At 33.3% G+C, this 21,436-nt stretch overlaps 1 protein-coding gene across 1 annotated transcript; it reads left to right on the forward strand.

Annotated features, from left to right (window-relative positions):
• Window positions 1-241: 241 nt before the first annotated feature.
• On the forward strand, window positions 242-6,676 carry LOC142222658 (uncharacterized). Its single transcript, XM_075292908.1, has 2 exons — window positions 242-691; window positions 5,216-6,676. The coding sequence occupies exon 2, from the start codon at window positions 5,272-5,274 to the stop codon at window positions 6,283-6,285; it is 1,014 nt and encodes a 337-aa protein (XP_075149023.1). The 5' UTR covers window positions 242-691; window positions 5,216-5,271; the 3' UTR covers window positions 6,286-6,676.
• The last annotated feature ends 14,760 nt before the right edge of the window (window positions 6,677-21,436 follow it).

The raw sequence follows: 21,436 nt of genomic DNA on the forward strand, positions 1-21,436 counted from the left end.
CAATCAACGATAAATAAAAAAATCTCACAACTGAAGCAATAAACGCAACAAATATTTGCCCCCTATACAAAACCAAAGAACGTACAATCGTTGAAAAAGTCTCCAAATAATTTCTGCAGTCCATAGTTGATCGTGTTGTTGCGTTTGTAGTTGCCAATCAAAAAGCCACAAATTACTTTTCGCAGCCATATAAAAATGAGTGACAGCAATGACAGTTACCAAATAAACGATGACCGTTCGCTGTTACAGAAAGAGACAAGTGGAGAAAATATCGCATAAAGTTTAAAATTCGTCGGTACCGGATATCTCAAAAAAAAAAAAACGAGGAAAACTATAACACATTTTATTTTTTGTGGCCTTTGGGGAAAAACTGTGAAAATTTGTGATTTTTTTTTGGTATATGTATTTAAATGTGCGTCCAAGAGTGTGACTATAAATGTTGAACAATTTATTTATGATTTTTTGTGATATGCATAAAAATATACGGAATTAAATAAAATAACAGCAAAGCCAAACGAATTCAAACTTCCGAACAAATACGTCCAGCAAAAGTGTTTGTGAATAATTTCCATAGAGAAAAAACAAAAAAAAAGATCTCGATAAAAAAAAAAAAAACAATCAAAAACATTGGAAAACAGAACCACTAAATCCCTTTTACCAAAATATTGCTGATAGCAAAAGAAAAGAAAAAGTGAGCTAAGTTGAGATTAACCGAATATTTTATATGCTATCCATATATATTCCTCCTACTCTCCACCGTATATCTCAAAAAAGTGAGATGTCCTATTGCAAAAGAAAGATGATTCTCGTGATATTGTCCCACGTAAGGATACAAAAGTCGAAAATAGAATTTTCTCCAAAAATAATAGATAAATACATAAATAATAAAAAAATGAAAATTAAATTTTTCCAAAAAAATAAATAACTATATAAATAATAATAAAAAACAATGCAATATTTAAATTCAAGCAACCGAATCTTTGTATTTTTGAAAATAATACTTTGATGTTGGCCAAAATCGATTAACCGAATTTTTTTTTCGAAAAAGTCCAATTTTATATTAATGGCGCTATGTTATGCACATATTTCTATTGTAATTCTGAGAATATGAGTTGACGACTTTCATATTTCAAAAATTGTAGTGTAAACTTGGATCATCTCCAATGAATTTTACATGGGCTTGTCATAGGACGGAAGTACTACATTTTTGGGACCTTTGCATTACTTCAGAAGTTGTGTCTTGAAAGTTCATTTGGACGAAGAAATTTAAAAAACTAAAAAAAACAAAACATTTTCCCAATTTCTATTTTTATTTTTATCAGTATTTTTTATACCCTCCACCATAGGATGGGGGGTATATTAACTTTGTCATTCCGTTTGTAACACATCGAAATATTGCTCTAAGACCCCATAAAGTATATATACTCTGGGTCGTGGTGAAATTCTGAGTCGATCTGAGCATGTCCGTCCGTCCGTCTGTTGAAATCACGCTAACTTCCGAACGAAACAAGCTATCGACTTGAAAATTGTCACAAGTAGTTGTTATTGATGTAGCTCGGATGGTATTGAAATGGGCCATATCGGTCCACTTTTACGTATAGTCCCCATATAAACGGACCCTCAGATTTGGCATACGGTGCCTCTAACAGAAGCATATTTCATCCGATCCGGCTAAAATTTGGTACGTGGTGTTTGTATATGGTCTCTAACAATCACGCAAAAATTGGTCCACATCGGTCCATAATTATATATAGCCCCATATAAACCGATCCCCAGATTTGGCTTGCGAAGCCCCAAAGAGAAGCAAATTTCATCCCATCTTGCTGAAATTTGGTACGTTGTGTTGGTATATGGTCTCTAACAACCATGCAAAAATTGGTCCACATCGGTCCATAATTATATGTAGCCCCCATATGAACCGATCCCCAGATTTGGCTTGCGGAGCCTCACACAGAAGTACATTTCATCCGAACCGGCTGAAATTTGGTACACGGTGTTAGTATATGGTCTCTAAAAACCATGCTAAAATTGGTCCATATCGGTCCATAATTATATGTAGACCCCATATGAACCGTTCTCCTCCTGAGCCTCTTGTAGGAGCAAAATTCATCCGATTCGGTTGAAATTTGGAACATGGTGTTAGTATATGGTCTCTAACAACCGTGCCAGAATTGGTTCATATCGGTCCATAATTATATATAGCCCCCATATAAACCGTTCTCCAGATTTGACCTCCGGAGCCTCTTGGAGGAGCAAAATTCATACGAACCGGTTCAAATTTGGAACGTGGTGTTAGGTTAGGTTAGGTGGCAGCCCGATGTATCAGGCTCACTTAGACTATTCAGTCCATTGTGATACCACATTGGTGAACTTCTCTCTTATCACTGAGTGCTGCCCGATTCCATGTTAAGCTCAATGACAAGGGACCTCATTTTTTATAGCCGAGTCCGAACGGCGTTCTACATTGCAGTGAAACCACTTAGAGAAGCTTTGAAACCTTCAGAAATGTCACCAGCATTACTGAGGTGGGATAATCTACCGGTGAAAAACTTTTTGGTGTTCGGTCGAAGCAGGAATCGAACCCACGACCCTGTGTATGCAAGGCGGGCATTAATAATAACCATTGCACCACGGTGGCTCCTAGTATACGGCCGCTAACAACCATACCAAAATTGGTCCATATCGGTCTATAGTTATATATAGCCGATCTCCAATCACAAAAAATTGGTCCACATCAGTTCATAATCATGGTTGGCACTCGAGCCGAAAATAATCTATCTAAATTTTATTTCTATAGAAAATTTTATTAAAATTTTATTTCTATAGAAAATTTTGTTAAAATTTTATTTCTATAGAAAATTTTGTCAAAACTTTATTTCTATAGAAAACTTTGTGAAAATTTTATTTCTATAGAAAATTTTGTGAAAATTTTATTTCTATAGAAAATTTTGTTAAAATTTTATTTCTATAGAAAATTTTGTTAAAATTTTATTTCTATAGAAAAGTTTGTCAAACTGAATTATAGACGTATTTAATCGGTCTTTTTTGATTTAATATATACCACGTATGGACTTACTTACAATTTAGAAGACGGTGTTAGGAGGTTTTAAGATACCTTGCCATCGGCAAGCGTTACCTTCCCTCAAGTAATTCGATTGTGGATGGCAGTTTTTAGAAAAAGTTTCTACGCAATCCATTGTGCAGGGTACATAAGCTTCGTCCTTGTCGAACTTACGGCCGTATATACTTGTTTTACACATTAGCGTAGCTAGACAATTTTCCTAGGGGGGCTATAGCCCCCTAGCTAAAAATCTATAGACTGAACTTATAGGTTCAATTAATGTTTTATTAAATAAAAAATTAGACATCAAAATAACTCGACAATTAATTTATAATAAAGCAACTAAAAGTAGTTCCACACTTTTCCCAGCAAAAAAAATGTGAGTTGTTCTAAAGGCACAACTTTAAAAGTACTTCCAAAAATGTCCTCAATTATTTTAACTACACAGGAAGTTTTTTTACTTCATTTTTTTTCATATTTTAATGTGTAATTTGTTGTTTCTTTTTTTTCAAATAGTTTAAAAAAAGAGTAAGAATAAATAAATTGGTACAAATCATTCAAATTTTGCCACAAAACTGCTAAATCCATTATAGAAAAATCGATAATTTTGGAAATTATTCGAGGAAAAATGTTTCAAACAAGCGTAAGAATGCATTAAAAATCATAAAAAAATATAAAAATTATTTATTTGGGAAAATATCACAAAATTTTTTAATTCACATTCAAAACACTGAATTCGGATCTCACCTTAAGAAGTGATGCGAATTCATTGCAACGGCTGTTGAAACGGTGGACATTTGTCCTATGACAAGCTCATATTACATTCATTGCTTCTCTGCCAATTTTGAACCACTTCTAGACCCAAAAAGAGCATTTTCACTACTTTTTTGGCGACGCTTTTCCGCAGCATTGTTAAGATATTAATTTATGAAAGAATAGTTTTAATATCAATTACTATTTTTTTAATTAAATTGACTAAACTAAATCAATCATAAGTTCAACCACAGCTTTATTTCATAAATATATGACATTGCCATCGACAACTGCTACCACAACCCAAGTAATTCGATTGTTCATGAAAGTCTTTAGCGGAACTTTGTGCGATTGTATATACTTGTTTAATTTTTATAAAAATTAAAAAAACTATTGACATTTATTGAAAAATGGAAAATCATAAAAAGAGTTTCAAATTCTGGGGGGGGGGGGGCTAAAATTTTTCTGGGGGGGTCTAAGCCCCCTCCCCAGAGGCCTTCCTACGCTTATGGTTTTACACTTTTATTTTCTTGTTGTCTAATTTTTACAAATTGAAAAACTTCTTCGTTTGAACCTGGGTCTGTTGGCACCATGACAGAACGCCTTAGCACACTCAGCCACCATTCATCAAAACGTATATTCAAATGTTTGTGATATGAACCTAATATTGACACCACGTCATGAAATTCTAACTACTTCCTGAGATGTTTTCGTATGGGAAAAATAAAGAAATAATATTTTCACTACTTTTTTGGCGACGTTTTTTACTGGGTAGTTAAGAATTTGTGAGCTAAAACAAAACTTCATAAACTGAAGGTTATGAATTTTCAATGCCCACTGATCAGACCGCTGAGAAGAACTTCGGTTCGATCATTAAAATGGGATAAATTCGTCAATTTGTATGAGCAAATTTCAGTGTAGTTGATTGTAGATAATATCACTTTTATTATATTGTCAAATATTCCAAAGAATTAAAAAAAATTGGAAAAATTAAGTTCTGATTCAAAGAAGGCCTCTCACATTTCCCGCTGGGTACATTTCGCGGTCAAAGTTTTGCAGTACTACCACCTACATAATGAAGTCGGTATTGTAGGCGAAAATCTTCGTATCTCTATTCATGATAACTGTGATCTGGATAATACACTTCATTGCCCTTTGTTTAAAGTTTTGACCAAATTGTATTGTTTATTCAAAAATAAGAAAAGATCTCCAATCTTGCTAGGATAGAAGTTTCCAATTCAGCTATAATATGTTGCCAACAAAATGACATGGATTACATATCTCACTTATATGGTGGAGGGTATAGAGTGCCCTAAAAGAATTTAAAATACATATTCATATGCATATTAATTTACATATACAAAAAAAAAATATTTAACAAAAAAATCTCTATATTTGCAGCAGAAAATTAAAAAAAAATAACAAGGAAATCAAACCAAAGCGGATCAAAAAGAAAAATGAAATTTAAACAGAAATTCCATGAAAACCACAAATACAATGGACATTGTTATTGCCATCTGCCGCATCGAGCAGCAGGACATCATCAAGGCATTTTTTATGGGACCATAGCAATCATGATTTTTATGAATGCCACCAATGCCATTAATGCAGTAGCACGTCCACCAGCCAAAAATATATGGTTGCGGGAGAGGGGATTTGCATCAGTGGCAGAAGCAACAACCATGTTGCAAACACTTCGCAACAATGCCAGTAGAAATCCCATAATAGCCCAACAATCATCGAAAACATCAGCACCACAAAAGCCAACAGCTTCAGTATCCACCACATTCACGAAACCTTCAAACTCATGGATGAGTCCTAGGCGAAGTCCGACCAACTCTACTTTCTTGACAATGGGTATGGAATTAACAACAACGACAAGAAAAAACAGCAACAACCCTCTCAACTCATTGACGATGATAGAAGGTCCTACAAATTCCCATTCTACAAAGACTAACTCCATGGATGCCTCGGCAAACCCCAGCAGCAGCAGCAGCAGTAGCACCAGCAATTGTAAATCTTCCACTGGCACATGGGGAGATGTTGATCCGAATATATACTACCTCTGTGATATGCAGACAAAACAACCGCTGGCATTACGCTGTCCCGAGGGACGTGGATATTTCAATGGTCTAGGCTATTCGGGTTGCATACCATTCGAGGACTGGCCAGCTTGTGTTGCACCACGACCCCTAGAACAGGTGCACATTTGCGATAGTGAACATATGCAACAACCATGGGAGACAATGAATCCAAATAAGTTCTATATATGCCTACAAGAGACCACTGAGCCCATGTTGCTTAATTGTGGGCAAGGTAAAGGTTTCCTGCATGTCCATGTTTCCGGCAATGGCCCAAAGGCGACTGGGAATGCATCTACAGGGGCAGATGGTGTTGGTGATAGTGAAATTGTTGGTTGTGCTAATTGGGAAAAATGGCGTAGTTATATGCAATGTACTGACTATTATTAAAAGTGTTCCGCAACAAGGAAAATTCCATGGAAATACAATAACAAAAATGTGGAGGGGAAAAAGGAAATGGTGGGAAGATATCCAATACAATACACACACACACATTCATTCTTCCTTAAACTCACACACGCACACACACATCCTTGACTAAACATCCTGCCCATCACCCATAATGTTTTAAGCCAATGAGATAAAACATCCTGTATCCCATCACCATCACCATCATCATCGTCATCACCAACACATACATTTATGTCTGGCCAAAGTAAAACAAATAAATTAAAAAAGGAGAGATCGAAAAAAGACAACAAAATTGCAGCTCAAAAGCCGAGAGTGAGTGAGAGAGATGGAGAAAAATTTCTCCCAAAATAAAAACCTAACGATAGCGAGATTTATTATTTACTGAGATTCCATTGTTTCTGTTGAATTCGTTTTTTTTTTGTCGCTTTCTTTGTCGAAACATTAATCATTTAAAAGGAAAAATATTATTTTCATTTTAATTGGAAAAGTAACGAGGTCAATATCTGGCTATGTTATGCAATTTATTTCTATTAAAGTGATACTTGAAACAAAGTTGCTGAAGTATATGGAGTATTTTTCATGAATTGAACCACAACCTTGGAAAGAGAAAATGATTTTTGATTAGCTTTGATTTAAATTTAATTTAATGGTGGGTACTAAGTTCGAGTTAAGCCGCTAAAATCGCTAAAGTGAAAACTAAATCAGTAAGAACAAGTAAGGAAAGTCTAAAGTCGGGCGGGGCCGACTATATTATACCCTGCACCACTTTGTAGATCTAAATTTTCGATACCATATCACATCCGTCAAATGTGTTGGGGCTATATATAAAGGTTTGTCCCAAATACATACATTTAAATATCACTCGATCTGGACAGAATTTGATAGACTTCTACAAAATCTATCGACTCAAAATTTAAGTCGACTAATGCACTAGGGTGGAACACAATGTTAGTAAAAAAATATGGGAAACATTTAAATCTGGAGCAATTTTAAGAAAACTTCGCAAAAGTTTATTTATGATTTATCGCTCGATATATATGCATTAGAAGTTTAGGAAAATTAGAGTCATTTTTACAACTTTTCGACTAAGCAGTGGCGATTTTACAAGGAAAATGTTGGTATTTTGACCATTTTTGTCGAAATCAGAAAAACATATATATGGGAGCTATAACTAAATCTGAACCGATTTCAACCAAATTTGGCACGCATAGCTACAATGCTAATTCTACTCCCTGAGTAAAATTTCAAGTAAATCGGAGTTAAAAATTGGCCTCTACGGTCATATGAGTGTAAATCGGCCGAAAGCTATATATGGGAGATATATCTAAATCTGAACCGATTTCAACCAAATTTTGCACGCATAGCTACAATGCTAATTCTACTCCCTGTGCTAAATTTCAACTAAATCGGAGCAAAAAATTGGCCTCTGTGGTCATATGAGTGTAAATCGGGCGAAAGCTATATATGGGAGCTATATCTAAATCTGAACCGATTTCAACCAAATTTGGCACGCATAGCTACAATGATAATTATACTCCCTGTGCAAAATTTCAACTAAATCGGACCAAAAATTGGCCTCTGTGGTCATTTGAGTGTAAATCGGGCGAAAGCTATATATGGGAGCTATATCTAAATCTGAACCGATTTCAACCAAATTTGACACGCATAGCTACAATGCTAATTCTACTCTCTGTGCAAAATTTCAACTAAATCGGAGCAAAAAAATTGGCCTCTGTGGGCAAATGAGTGTAAATCGGGCGAAAGCTATATATGGGAGCTATATCTAAATCTGAACCGATTTGGCTGATATTTTGCAAGTTTTTCGAGACTCATAAAATATTCGGATGTACGGAATTTGAGGAAGATCGGTTGATATACACGCCAATTATGATCAGATCGGTGAAAAATATATATGGCAGCTATATCTAAATCTGAACCGATTTTTTCCAAAATCAAAAGGGATCGTCTTTGAGCCGAAACAAGATCCTATACCAAATTTTAGGACAATCGGACTAAAACTGCGAGCTGTACTTTGCACACAAAAATACATCAACAGACAGACGGACGGACAGACAGACAGACAGACAGACAGACAGACGGACATCGCTAAATCGACTCAGAATTTAATTCTAAGACGATCGGTATACTAAACGATGGGTCTCAGACTTTTCCTTCTTGGCGTTACATACAAATGCACAAACTTATTATACCCTGTACCACAGTAGTGGTGAAGGGTATAAAAAGGCATAAAATTATACATATTTGTTGCCATTTTTTTATAACTTGATGGGGAAAAGCCCAAAGTAAATTTTCACAAAGTTTGTATTCCTTAAAATGGATTACTAAAGAAAAGTAATCATGAAAAATGACGATTTTAGCGGCTAAAATCGAACTTAATACCCACCTTAAGTTGTAAAAAATTAACTTAAATTGTAAAAACATCACCTAGCTATTATTGAATTTATAGTTTAATTTATGTAAGTGTTATACTACTGTTGTTAAAACATATGTACGAGGGCGGTTCGGAAACTTCTTAGCCTATCAATGAAAGAGAATAGTTAGTTTTTCAAAAATATTTTTATTTTTCAATATAATCTCCTAAACCTTAAATACACTTAGTCCAACGATTTTCTAGCAATTCTATCCCTTGATTACAATAGTTTTCCTCAAGGTCTTCAAAATAGTGGTTTACAACTGTAATTGCATCTTCATTTGAGGTAAAACGCTTACCAGCAAGGATTTTTTTAGATGTGGGAACAAGTAAAAGTCACTGGGAGCTAAATCAGGAGAATAAGGTGGGTGGTCAAGCAACTCGTACTTTTAATCGTTGATTTTAGCCATTGCACTATGGGGCTAATCACCGGTTTCAGAGGCAAAAATTACAAAAATTCTCTTATAGGTTTGAAATTTGGAACACAGGCTGCATATAACGTCAGACGAGCTCATAGAAATTTTAAAATCGATCCGCCCACTGGCACGTCCATTGTAACCGTTAATATTTATACCCTGTACCAGTCCGCCTGTGAATACGTTTTTGTAATCAATGTCTACGTTGCAATTTTAGACCAATCGACTTCAAATTTTGTACAAGTAGGTATATTGGGTCATAATAGAACCTTATTGATTTTGGAAGAAATCAGTTCAGATTTAGATATAGCTCCCATATATATCTTTCGCCCGATATGCACTTATAAGGCCCCAGAAGCCGGAGTTTCACACTGATTTGAATCAAATTTAGCACAAAGAGTATAATTGATAGTGTTTTTAAGTGTGCTAAATTTGGTTGAAATCGGTTCAGATTTAGATATAGCTCCCATATATACCCTACGCCTGATTTAGACACATGTGACAACAGAGGCCAAAGTTTTACTCCGATTTACGTTTAATTTTGCACAGTGATTAGAGTTAACATTCCAACTCTACCTGCCAAATTTGGTGGAAATCGGTTCAGATTTAGATATAGCTACCATATATATCATTCACCTGATATGGACTTAATTGGCCCGATGGGCCAGAGTTTCATCTTGATTTGCTTAAGTTGTGCACAAAGATTACTCTATTGAAAACATCCATTATATTATGCATCCTCGAGTCCTCCTTTGTATGATCAAGTAGGTTTTTATTATAAATTTAATTTAATTTCCCGTAAACATCCAATGGATACAAATGACGCATCTGCTTTTTGTTTTTCTTAAATTTTTGATTGAATTGGGCACAAATATTACAAGTTTTCTTAATTATTGATGCCATACAATCTTACATTTCTCGAAAATTTGGATCGTATATAGTTGACGATACCAAAGGGATTCCGATCCTATTGCAGTTAAAATATTACGAGTTGAAAATTGGTTAATTTTAAAAACACTGAATTTTTTTAAATATTTTGAATTTTTTCATCGTAAGCCGGACGCCGCCGGATTTAAGCTTAGAACCACATAAAAGTACACACAATAACCTTTCTACTCACACCAATATCTCCGTGAATACTCGTGAATACAGAAAGTTCTATTCCACGGAATAAAAACATTACATGAAAATTACAAGAAAAAACTTATGACTTTAACACAACACAATGCTGTTTACACAAACACATATGAATTTTGAATATATTTAATGTTATTCTTCGTCCCTTTTGAAATATTTTCCATTTTACACAATGTGAATTTGCTTATTAGTTTCTTTTGTGCGTCCAATTTTCTATAATGTGTTTTTTAACTAACTTATCAAAATTTAAACAAACTAAAAAGTCCCAACTTTGCCAGATTGTTTTAGGAATAATGAGTTGCCACATGTTTCTCATATTTTGTATTTTGGGCAACTGGGATGTATATAACAGATTTACATTATCAGGTTTTCCAATTTCCACTATCAAAAAACTGACTTTTTGCCGCAGAATCTGGTCATTAGCCCCATAGTGCATTGTTAAAACACTCTTGTGCACTGGTGCGTTGTCTTCATGAAAAATTATTTTTTTTGTATTGTAAGCCAGGACGTTTTTCTCAAATTTGTACATTTATGTTAATTGATCCAAAAGGTTGCAATAGTTCTCTGAATTTATTGTTTTACCCTTTTGCAGATAGTCAATCAATAAAATATGTTACCTTTGAAGTCCCAAAAAACCGTTGCCATAACCTTACCAGCCGATTGAATTGCTTTTGCCTTCTTTGGGGCACTTCCTCCAGCTTCAGTCCATTGTTTGGAGTGTTCTTTTGTCTCTGGAGTATAGTGGTGGATCCATGTCTCATCAACAGTTATGAAACGACGTTTAAAATCCATTTTATTTCGCTTAAAACGATCCAAACAAGCTTGAGAAATGTTCATTCTTATGCGTTTTTAATCGACTGTTAACAAATGCGGCACCCATCTTGCAGAAAACTTTTCCATCTGTAGTTCTTCATGCAAAATTAAATGGACTCGATCATTTGAGATGCCCATGATATTAGCAATTTCACGCACTTTTATTCGTCGATCATTTAATACCATACCATGCACTTTGGCTACAATTTCTGTTGTTGTTGCTGTTTTCGGATGTCCACTACGTGGTTCATCTTCAATTCAGCAACCCAATTTTTTTACTGTTCGTATGAAAGTGTGAAGGAGCACTTTCCCCTAACACATTCACCATTTCATTATGAATTTCTTGTCCCGATAAACCTTTTTTATGTAAATTTTAATGATATTTATAATTTTTTCCATTGTAAAAAAATTGCGGATGCGTCTTTTTTGAACACCTGTTTCTATATGAAGGAGTCGCCAGACTCCTGTGTTCACAACACACCCTCACAAAAAATCGCTTCTGTAACATATACTCCCAAACATATTTTGCTTCAACCATATATATTTTTGGGTATTGCTCAAACATTTATATATTTGATCTCTACCAATATATAATATGTTTGAAAGCATTTTGGTCTAAACAATATATGTTTGGGTAGTCTAAGTTCCAAACATTTTGTATTTTTGCATCCAAATTCAATAATGTTGTCTTCCAAAAAACAATATGTTATTATGTGACCATATAATATGTTTGGAAGCATTTTGCACCCAAAAATATTATATGCTTAAAAAGAATTCTCCCAAACAATATTGTGCTCAAAATTTTATTTATTTATTTATATATTTACAATCATAATGAATTATGAAAATAAACAGGTAATATAGGTGCTAACAACATAGGTTTTCAACCTGAATGCTCAAAATTTGGTTTCGGCCCAATTGTATATTCCCCCACATCTTTCTCACTTCCACTAGATTTTTTTTAGTTCTTAGCACCTTTTTCTTTAATACAAACATTGTAGAAGAAATTATTCAATTGTATGATTTTTTTTATTTTAATTTTACCTTTTGCCGGACGGGGATTCGAAGAGCGGACCACACAGTTTGTAAGGATCAAAGAAGTAGCTGATCAATTGCCCAAGGAAAAATACAATGTTAATTTTGTAATAACAAGCAACAACCACCAACTTAATTCAATATCGCTCCCTGTTAAATAGCGCTCCAAGCTACTAAACACATATATGTTTATAGGCTATTTCTAAATTAATATATGTGTGCATCCAAGCATATTATATTTACAAACATTTTATGTCCCAAACATAATATGTTCTAACATATTAACATATATGTCCCAAACATGTTATGCTAGTTTATGAACATTATATGCTTGCACTCAAAAATATTGTGTTTAAAAATTTGTGTTCCAAACATATAATGTTTATAGCCAAACATATGAAAAACAGTCTTTTTCGTCCGTGCAGAGATGGCAGTTTCCAAAACACTTAACTTTTTTCTGTTTATACCGCGCTTTTTGTCCTAGGTTAAGAAGTTTCCGAACTGCCCTCGTATGAATGTGTTTGGGAGTATATGTTACAGAAGCGATTTTTTTGAGGGGGTAGATGAAAATCAAATGTGAAAAATGCTGATTTTTTCCCTCATCGATATTCTATTTCTAAGCACAAAGAACCCCTTTCCACACCCTCAAAAAATCGCTTCTGTAACATATACGCCAAACACATTCTGCTTCAAACATATATATTTTCAGGATTGGTCCAAATAAAATATTGTTTGTATTGTTCAAACATATTATGTTTCACCTTAGGACATACACTGGTAGTAAAAAATTTTAATGAAATTTTCTTTGTGTGAATATATTTTTAAGGCGCCAATTGGTTACTTCCATTATTTTACTTGCAGCATACTCTCTAGGTCTCTCTTTCTAAACACATATATGTTTATAGGCTATTTCAAAATTAATATATGTTTGCATCTAAGCTTATTATATTTGCAAACATTTTATGTCCCAAACATAATATGCTCTAATATATATGTCCCAAACATGTTATGCTAGTTTATAAACATTATATGCTTGAACTTAAAAATATTGTGTTAAAAAATTTGAGTTCCAAACATATAATTTTTACACCCAAACATATGAAAAACAGTCTTTTTCGTCCGTGCACAATTGTAAAAAAGATGGGAGGTCATCATACACAAGAAATATTCTCCCACAGACATCAATTAAATCTGGGGATACAAAAAAATAACTTTTATAAAACTCATTTACACACATTTTCACGAAGCTCCGTTAGTGTTCCGTTAGGTAATGAACTTTTAACCCTCTAATGCCCCAATTTTTTTGCCAGCTGATTAAATTTTCAATGTTAACGACACAAAAGCAAGAGAACTAAGCAAGAAAAATTTATACGGTAAAATTCAGCATATGCTGCAAAGCCTCTTGAATAGTTTCAAATAATTTTTCTTTTTATTTTGCCCATTTTTGTTGTCTTAAGGTGTGTTTTACTAAAAGCTTCCTTATTAAATGAAGTCCGCCTAAAGGCGGGCTTGGGCATTAGAGGGTTAAACTGTACTATGGACATATCTGTTAACTTGCCTACATATTCCACATACCAGTTAGAAATTTAGCTTCCGAACAATTTTCAGTTAACCGGAGAGAAAATATATGCAATTTACTTTCTGTTAACTGGCAGTTAAAACCAAACGGAGCTACAAGAAAATGGCCGTTAGAAGGATTTAAAGCAATTACTATATTTTAACGAATAGGTACCTAAAGGTGGAGGAATCTAGTTAGAAACGCAACGGTACCAGTAAATTGTCGTAATTCTAAAAATGAATTATGGAAATCTTAAAAAAATTGGAATAGACTTAAGTTTAATTTTCGCACGATATAGTTCATTATTCCCATTCATTCTTCACTTATTTTCTGTGCAGCAGATAACTTTATATGTATCATAAAATCCATTTAGAGATTTTACTACTTTTTCAGCGATTTAATGAGACCGGAAGGAGCATACACATTTTCTTTTCTTCAACCATGAATCGATATTGAGACTAAGGATTTTAAATTTCTTTCGTGACCTGTCTACATTTGCCTTTTTCCACATGTATTTGAAAAAGTCGACTTTGCTTGTAATATGAATTCACCTTCATATTTCCATCGCTTACAGTGCTAACAAATTTATTCCGTAAATTGTAATCTTAATTGAACGAATTTGATTTTTTTTCTGCACTCTGATATATAAATTCTAAATTTATTTCTCTATTAATTTCAATACAAAAAACGAAAACATTTCATTTTTACTGCAAACTAAAGGTATATAGTCAATAGTGGTATTTGCTAAAAATAAATGAAATCAACCAAAATATCTGTTAGGATGAAAAAATAAAAAATATTCGATGCAATTGGCATACTTTGTGTATCGAGTAAATTTATCAGTCTATGTTCCAGTTGTTTTGCTGAAAAACTAAAAATAATTCAAACGTTATACAAATTGAGAAGCTTTTAAATAAAACTACATTTTCAAATTAAAATAAATCCGAATCGAGACGACCGAGATTGCCTAGGAGAAACAAAAAGTTACGAACGAAAAAAAAAAACAAATGGGGTAAATTAGTTTTCAACTGTTTTTGTGTGTTTGAGCTGCAATTTTGAACAAACTGTTTTATATACTCTGCCATTTTTAGTCTTAATAAACTCGAAATAATTGTACATTTTAATTAAATGCATACTCGTACATACACCCCCACCCACCCATCATACACTTGCAAGCACATATCAATGCATTCAACAATTGTGCACTCATACAATTGCATGTATGCATGCATGCACTTAAATGTACACTCACTCTCTCGCTCTTGCTCTACATATCTTCCATACTCATCGTTTATAGCTCTATGAGTATGAAGTACACTTTGTTTTTTTTTGTATAGAGAGTATAAAGTATAGCTTATTTGTATTTGTTATTCATACTTTTATAAGCTGTTAATAGTTTTAAATATTTTATAAAAACGAAACTTTTTGTTATTATTATTTTGTTTGTTAGTTTTTAAAAAAATGTATACATTCTATTGATACTTCAAATATTATTGTTCTCCAAGAGTATTATATTAACTTTTAGCTCAACAAAGTATACATACAGAGTTTTAATTAACATCATGTTGTCGGTACTTTCTGTTATACTTGTTTTTCATTCAATGGCGTGGTTGAAGGGTTTTTTTCTATTCAAGCCCACTCGTTTGGTATCAGAAATGAATCATTAGAGATAAGATAAAATTTGGAAAAGTTCAATTCTCTGAATTGAATTTTTGTTATCTTCAGTCGTCACACATTGAGTATTTTGATATTTATTTTAGAACATGGCTCCTTTATTTATCTACTTTTATTTGTGAAAAGTGGAGTTGAATGAACAAACATTGTTTTGATGGAAATTGTATCTACTTACGTACGTTATTCTTTAGCAGAGTCCAATTCATTCGTTTGTTGCAAACACACCCAAAAAAAAGTACGAGGTTTGCCTTTTATATTTCGAGATTAAAAAGCAAAAATAAATATTATTCATCGAAAATCGCTTTATTTTTTTTTTTTCAAAATATTCCCCATTAAAGTTTATACACTTTTGCCTGCGTTTGAATCAATTGTTGTAGCACCTTTGCCGCTTCTTCAGGGGTCGAAAAACGTTGATGTCCCATTTTATTTTCTACGTACGGTAATAAAAAAGAACTCATTCGGTGCCAAGTCAGAATTATACGGCGGATGACCTATAAAATCGCTCAAAAATGCACACTCAGAGAAAGAATATGATCATCCCAAACCAGTGTTGCCAGGAAAATTTTTCGGTTTACAGTACAAGGATAAAAAAGTTCCCTACTTTCCCTTACATTCCCTAAAAAGTTTCCCTATAGTACTTTTCGTTCTATAAAATTAAAATTTTGACAAAACTTTCTATAAAAATAAAATTTTGACAAAATTTTCTATAGAAATAAAATTTTGAAAAAATTTTCTATACAAATAAAATTTTGACAAAAATTTCTATAGAAATAATATTTTGCCAAGTTTTCTATACAAATAAAATGTTTACAAAATTTTCTACAGGAATACAATTTTGACGAAATATATAAATAAAATTTTGACAAAATTTTCTATAGAAATAAATTTTTGACAAAATTTTCTACAGATATAAAATTCTGACAACATTTTCTATAGGAATAAAATATTGACAAAATTTTCTATAGAAACAAAATCTTGACAAAATTTTTTATAGAAATAAAATTTTCTATAGAAACAAAATTTTCTATAGAAATACAATTCTGACAAAATTTTTTATAGAAACAAACAAATGTTGTCACATTTTCTATAGAAACAAAATTTTGACAACATTTTCTATAGAAATAACATTTTGAAAAAATTTTCTACAGAAATACAATTCTGACAAAATTTTTTATAGAAACAAAATTTTGACAACATTTTCTATAGAAACAAAATTTTGACAACATTTTCTATAAAAATAACATTTTGAAAAAATTTTCTGTAGAAATAACATTTTGACAAAATATTCTATAGAAATAATATTTTGACAAAATTTTCTATAGAAATAAAGTTTTGAAAAAATTTTCTACAGATATAAAATTTTGACAAAATTTTCTATAGGAATAAAATTTTACAAAATTTTGTATAGAAACAACATTTTGACAAAATTTTCTATAGAAATAACATTTTGACAAAATTTTCTACAGAAATAAAATTTTGACAAAATTTTCTATACAAAAAAAAATTTGACAAAATGTTCTATATAAATAAAATTTTGACAAAATTTTCTATAGAAATAATATTTTCCACAATAACAAAACAAAACGAATGCAAAAAGAAGAGGAATCACGCTCAAAATAAACCCAGCCAACTGCACTCAAATCGATGATTTAACAGTGGCATAGGAAAAGAGACCCAACAATGAACCCTACTTGAACCTTCCGAAAAAAGGTCGGTTTATGCCGAAATAAATTCGAAACAAACATATCTCTTTTCCTATGCCACTGTCAAATCATCGTCAGTCATGACAAACATTCTTTTCCTCTGTTGTTTAAGCTACACTTGTAGTTTAGTCAATGTATAAAAAAAACAACAGAAATAATATTTTGACAAAATTTTCTATAGAAATAAAGTTTTGACAAAATTTTTTGCAGATATAAATTTCTGACAAAGTTTTCTATAGGAATAAAATTTTACAGAATTTTGTTTAGAAACAACATTTTGACAAAATTTTCTATAGAAACAACATTTTGACGAAATTTTCTATAGAAATTTTTGTTTGGTAGATTTGTGGTAAAATTCAATTATTATTATTATTTTGGCACGAGTGGTAGCCGTGGTTACAACACATTGTCAAAGATCCATCCTTGCCGGTTTCTAATTTCCTGGTCTAGAGCCACCAAAAAGTAGAAGTTATTAAAAATTGTGTTGAGTGAAAAAGTCCCTACATTGTGTCCGTACGTCCCTACAAGACGCTAAAGACCCTACTTCTGGCAACACTGCCCCAAACGTGTTTCAAGATCAAATGTTTTTTTGGGCGGTAGACATGGAATGTGGTTGTCGTGAAACCCGACAATTTTCGTGACTCATGCGTGAGTCACGCTGATAGAAGCAGCGTTAGTGTGCGTGATTAAATAATCAAATGTCGTGCGTGAGAGTTAGTCACGAAAATAATCCTGTCGAGAGTGTGCTTGAGTAATGAATTTCGGAAAAATACGAAAAAGAATCCCACTCACGAACATAGAAACGGTTACAAGTTGAATTCACTTACAATTTTAGTGACAGAGTTTAATAGCGCTCTCGATTTTAATATTACTCACGTGGGTGATCATATTCCTTCTCTGCGTGCAGTTGTGAAGAGTTATCCATCTTCGGCGTTTAGTTTTCTTGATTTCTTGGAAGACAACTGCCAATATATTTTTAAGCACCGCTCAGAATTGACCGTTTTGCCTTGCGACACAACCGGATTTTCCGAAAAAAAAACAGGCGATCCTTTGTCACGACGCCATAGACGTGTTTCGAAGTACCGTGATGGTATTTTTGGATTTTTTTTTGTTTTTGGACCAATCGACACAAGCCTGTTTTTTAGCGATTGGCAAATTGTATATGATCCAATGCGAACCACTTTTTTGACGGTCAAATGTTCCAATATGGGATGTATGCTGATGCCAATAATGCCTAAGATCTCACGATAGGTCACATCATGACGGGATGTGTGCGTGTGAGTAAAATGTCACTCACGCTCACGTACATTCATGAAGAAATAATCTTACTCACGCAAATTCATGCACGACATGTGACTAGAAATTCACAGTCACGTACATTCACGAAATGAAAAGTCATAACTAACAATTTGCACGATTCACGACAAGTTTCGTGATTCACGAAAAATTTCTAAACCCGACAATTCTCGTGACTCACGAAAATTCACGTGATTCACGAGATTTCTAGTGAATGACAAAAATTCTCGTGACACAAAAATTGTTACGACAATATTCATGATTCACGAAAATGTTCGTGGCACCACAACTCGCATGATTCACGAAATTTTTTTTGATTCAAGACAGACCTCATCACTTGCTCTAATTATTCATGAATAAGAAACATTTTCATTTTCACGGAACCATTAGCATCACAATGGTTCATCAGTGAATCATCAAACAACGGACACTATTGAAATCTTAAGCGTGAGCATTAATTTAATCGTGAACGTGAATATGTTCGTGAGTGTGAATTTTCATCGTGAACGTGAATTTTATGGTGAACATGGAGTTTACTGTGATCGTAAACGTGAAATTTATCATGAACGTGAAATTTATCGTGAGTATGATTTCGAAGAAATATTACTCACCTATATTTACGAACAGAATTTGATTTTCACTCGCACGACATATTTTTGTTTAGTTCCATTCACACACCTTCACTAGATATAGTTTAAATTCCATTCACTACTCACTTGATTGACGCGTGAATCACGCATGTCGCGAAAATTTCCTGCCACGCGCATACCTCTAAGCACTACCTTGAAATATCACCTGGCGCATACACACAGAGAAGGAATTAATTATTTGCGGTGAACATGTAACATGTTCGGCGCAAACATGTTACTTTCTCAGACATTATGTATCTGATTTTGACAACCCTATTATATTTGACGAAAAAACCAACTTTTTGCGACAAAAGTGTTATTTCGTCCCCATCCAAAACTAATATTTTGCTCTAAGAGATGATCATATTCCTTTTCTGCATGCAGCTGGTTTCCGGAGAAACAACTGATCCTTGACGGAGCTTCATCGCCAAAAATTTAATTAAATTCGTCGATACATGGTTGTTGAGTTAATCCACGTTTCACAAATAATCGGATGAAATGTTCACATTTTAATTTTATTTTTTTTGGCGTGATGAATCTTTTAACTTGCTGTAAACAAAACACGTTCTGAATACGTATAACCTCAAACAATAAAAAATCATACCAAGAAGATCGTTTAAATTTGTAACACTTCGGGTCAGCTACCATATAAATTTCTATATTCAATAATCTACAACAAATTAAATAATTTAAGAAATCTTAAAAATATCTTTAAAATTTTGTGAAAATTCCATAAAATTTTTAAGTAAACTTGAAATGGGATTGAATTTAAATTCTTTGAAGCAAATAGAAAGAAATTCATCCTTTTTTGTTTGCAAAATCCCTAGTAACTCCCAAGGAAATACACAATCTAATTTAGCTTTTCATTTACTATATGAAGGAAAACAAGAACGAAACACCTATCAAAACCCGTGCTGCATACGGAAAATCAAGTCACATTCAAAAGAACTCTCATTTATCCAAATCGTCTTTCATGTAAGTCCACACTCGGTTCGGAGTTTGCATTGGATTTCAAGTGTGCAATCTCTGACTCCAGTTAAACCAATAATGCCTCTCGAAAACATTGAACGTTGTGGACATTCAGTCATTTTGCATTGTCAAATCTTTTGGAAAAAAGATTCCCTTTGGTAACATAGTCATTAAATGCTACAACTGCTGAAACATGCCATTCCTTAGTCACTTCCACTTTTCACACAAACAAACAATTTTTTTAACAATAGAAAGCATTTCATGTTGCATGTCGAATACGTAGAATTGGAGGGTGAGGAGAGGAGTTCTAAGGAAAGTTGGAAAAGCAATTAAAATTAACCTCTGTAACTTATTGCAGGAGTGCAATATGAAAACCGGTTTTATTATTTGCGGTTGTTCTTATTAAGGGTTCTGGTATTGGATCTAACCACGGTAGCGATTCACTTGATGTACATTTTGCTTAAAATGTGAACAGAATTGATACATACATTTTTTGTCGCTTTTTCAAGTGGTCACACTATTTTTGATACTAAATGCATTATTTTTAAAATTTTTGTGCTGTAGTATTTTCTGTAAGTCTGTGGAACTCAATTGTAGTGAATATTAGGGCTAGTGATATTTCCGAAGGTTTCAAAGCGTCTCACTGCAATGTGGAACGCCGTTCGGACTCGGCTATAAAAAGGAGGTCCCTTGTCATTGAGCTTAACATGGAATCGGGCAGCACTCAGTGATAAGAGAGAAGTTCACCAATGTGGTATCACAATGGACTGAATAGTCTAAGTGAGCCTGATACATCGGGCTGCCACCTAACCTAACCTAACCTAACCTAGGGCTGTGATCAGTGCCTTAAAATAGTTGAGGTAACGCGTCAAATGCTATATTTCTAAGTGCCTTCCCCCTCCTAATGCCATAATAATAATAATAAATAGCCACAACCGCATGTTTTAATACGGGTCGGTTCAATTACAAAATATTTTAAAAAACCTAATAACCGAATAATAATTTCACAAAATCCGGATTTCATTGGAATAAGATTAGCTGCGAGATCTCCATCAAACCTGTTCGTCAAAATTATACAAATCCTGAACAGTACTTTCTCAGAAATCATTTCTCTCAATTATAGCAAAACAAGTATATACGGCCTTAAGTTCGGCCAGGCCGTATCTTATGTACCCTCCACCATGGATTGCGTAGAAACTTCTACGAAAGACTGTCATCCGCAATCGAAATACTTGGGTTGTGGTATCTTAAAACTTCTTAACATCGTTTTCTAAATTGTGAGTTAGTCCATATGTGGTATATATTAAACACAAAAGGTATGTATAGGTAAGTCTATAAATATTTAGGAATCGATATGGACTTTTGCACGGTACGTAGAGAGCCAGAATTGAAATATGGGGGTCGCTTATATGGGGGCTATATACAATTATGAACTTGATATGGACCAATTTTTGTGTGATTGGCGATTG

This window comes from Haematobia irritans, chromosome 1, assembly GCF_050003625.1.
Source record: "Haematobia irritans isolate KBUSLIRL chromosome 1, ASM5000362v1, whole genome shotgun sequence".
NCBI classification, from domain to species: domain Eukaryota; kingdom Metazoa; phylum Arthropoda; class Insecta; order Diptera; family Muscidae; genus Haematobia; species Haematobia irritans.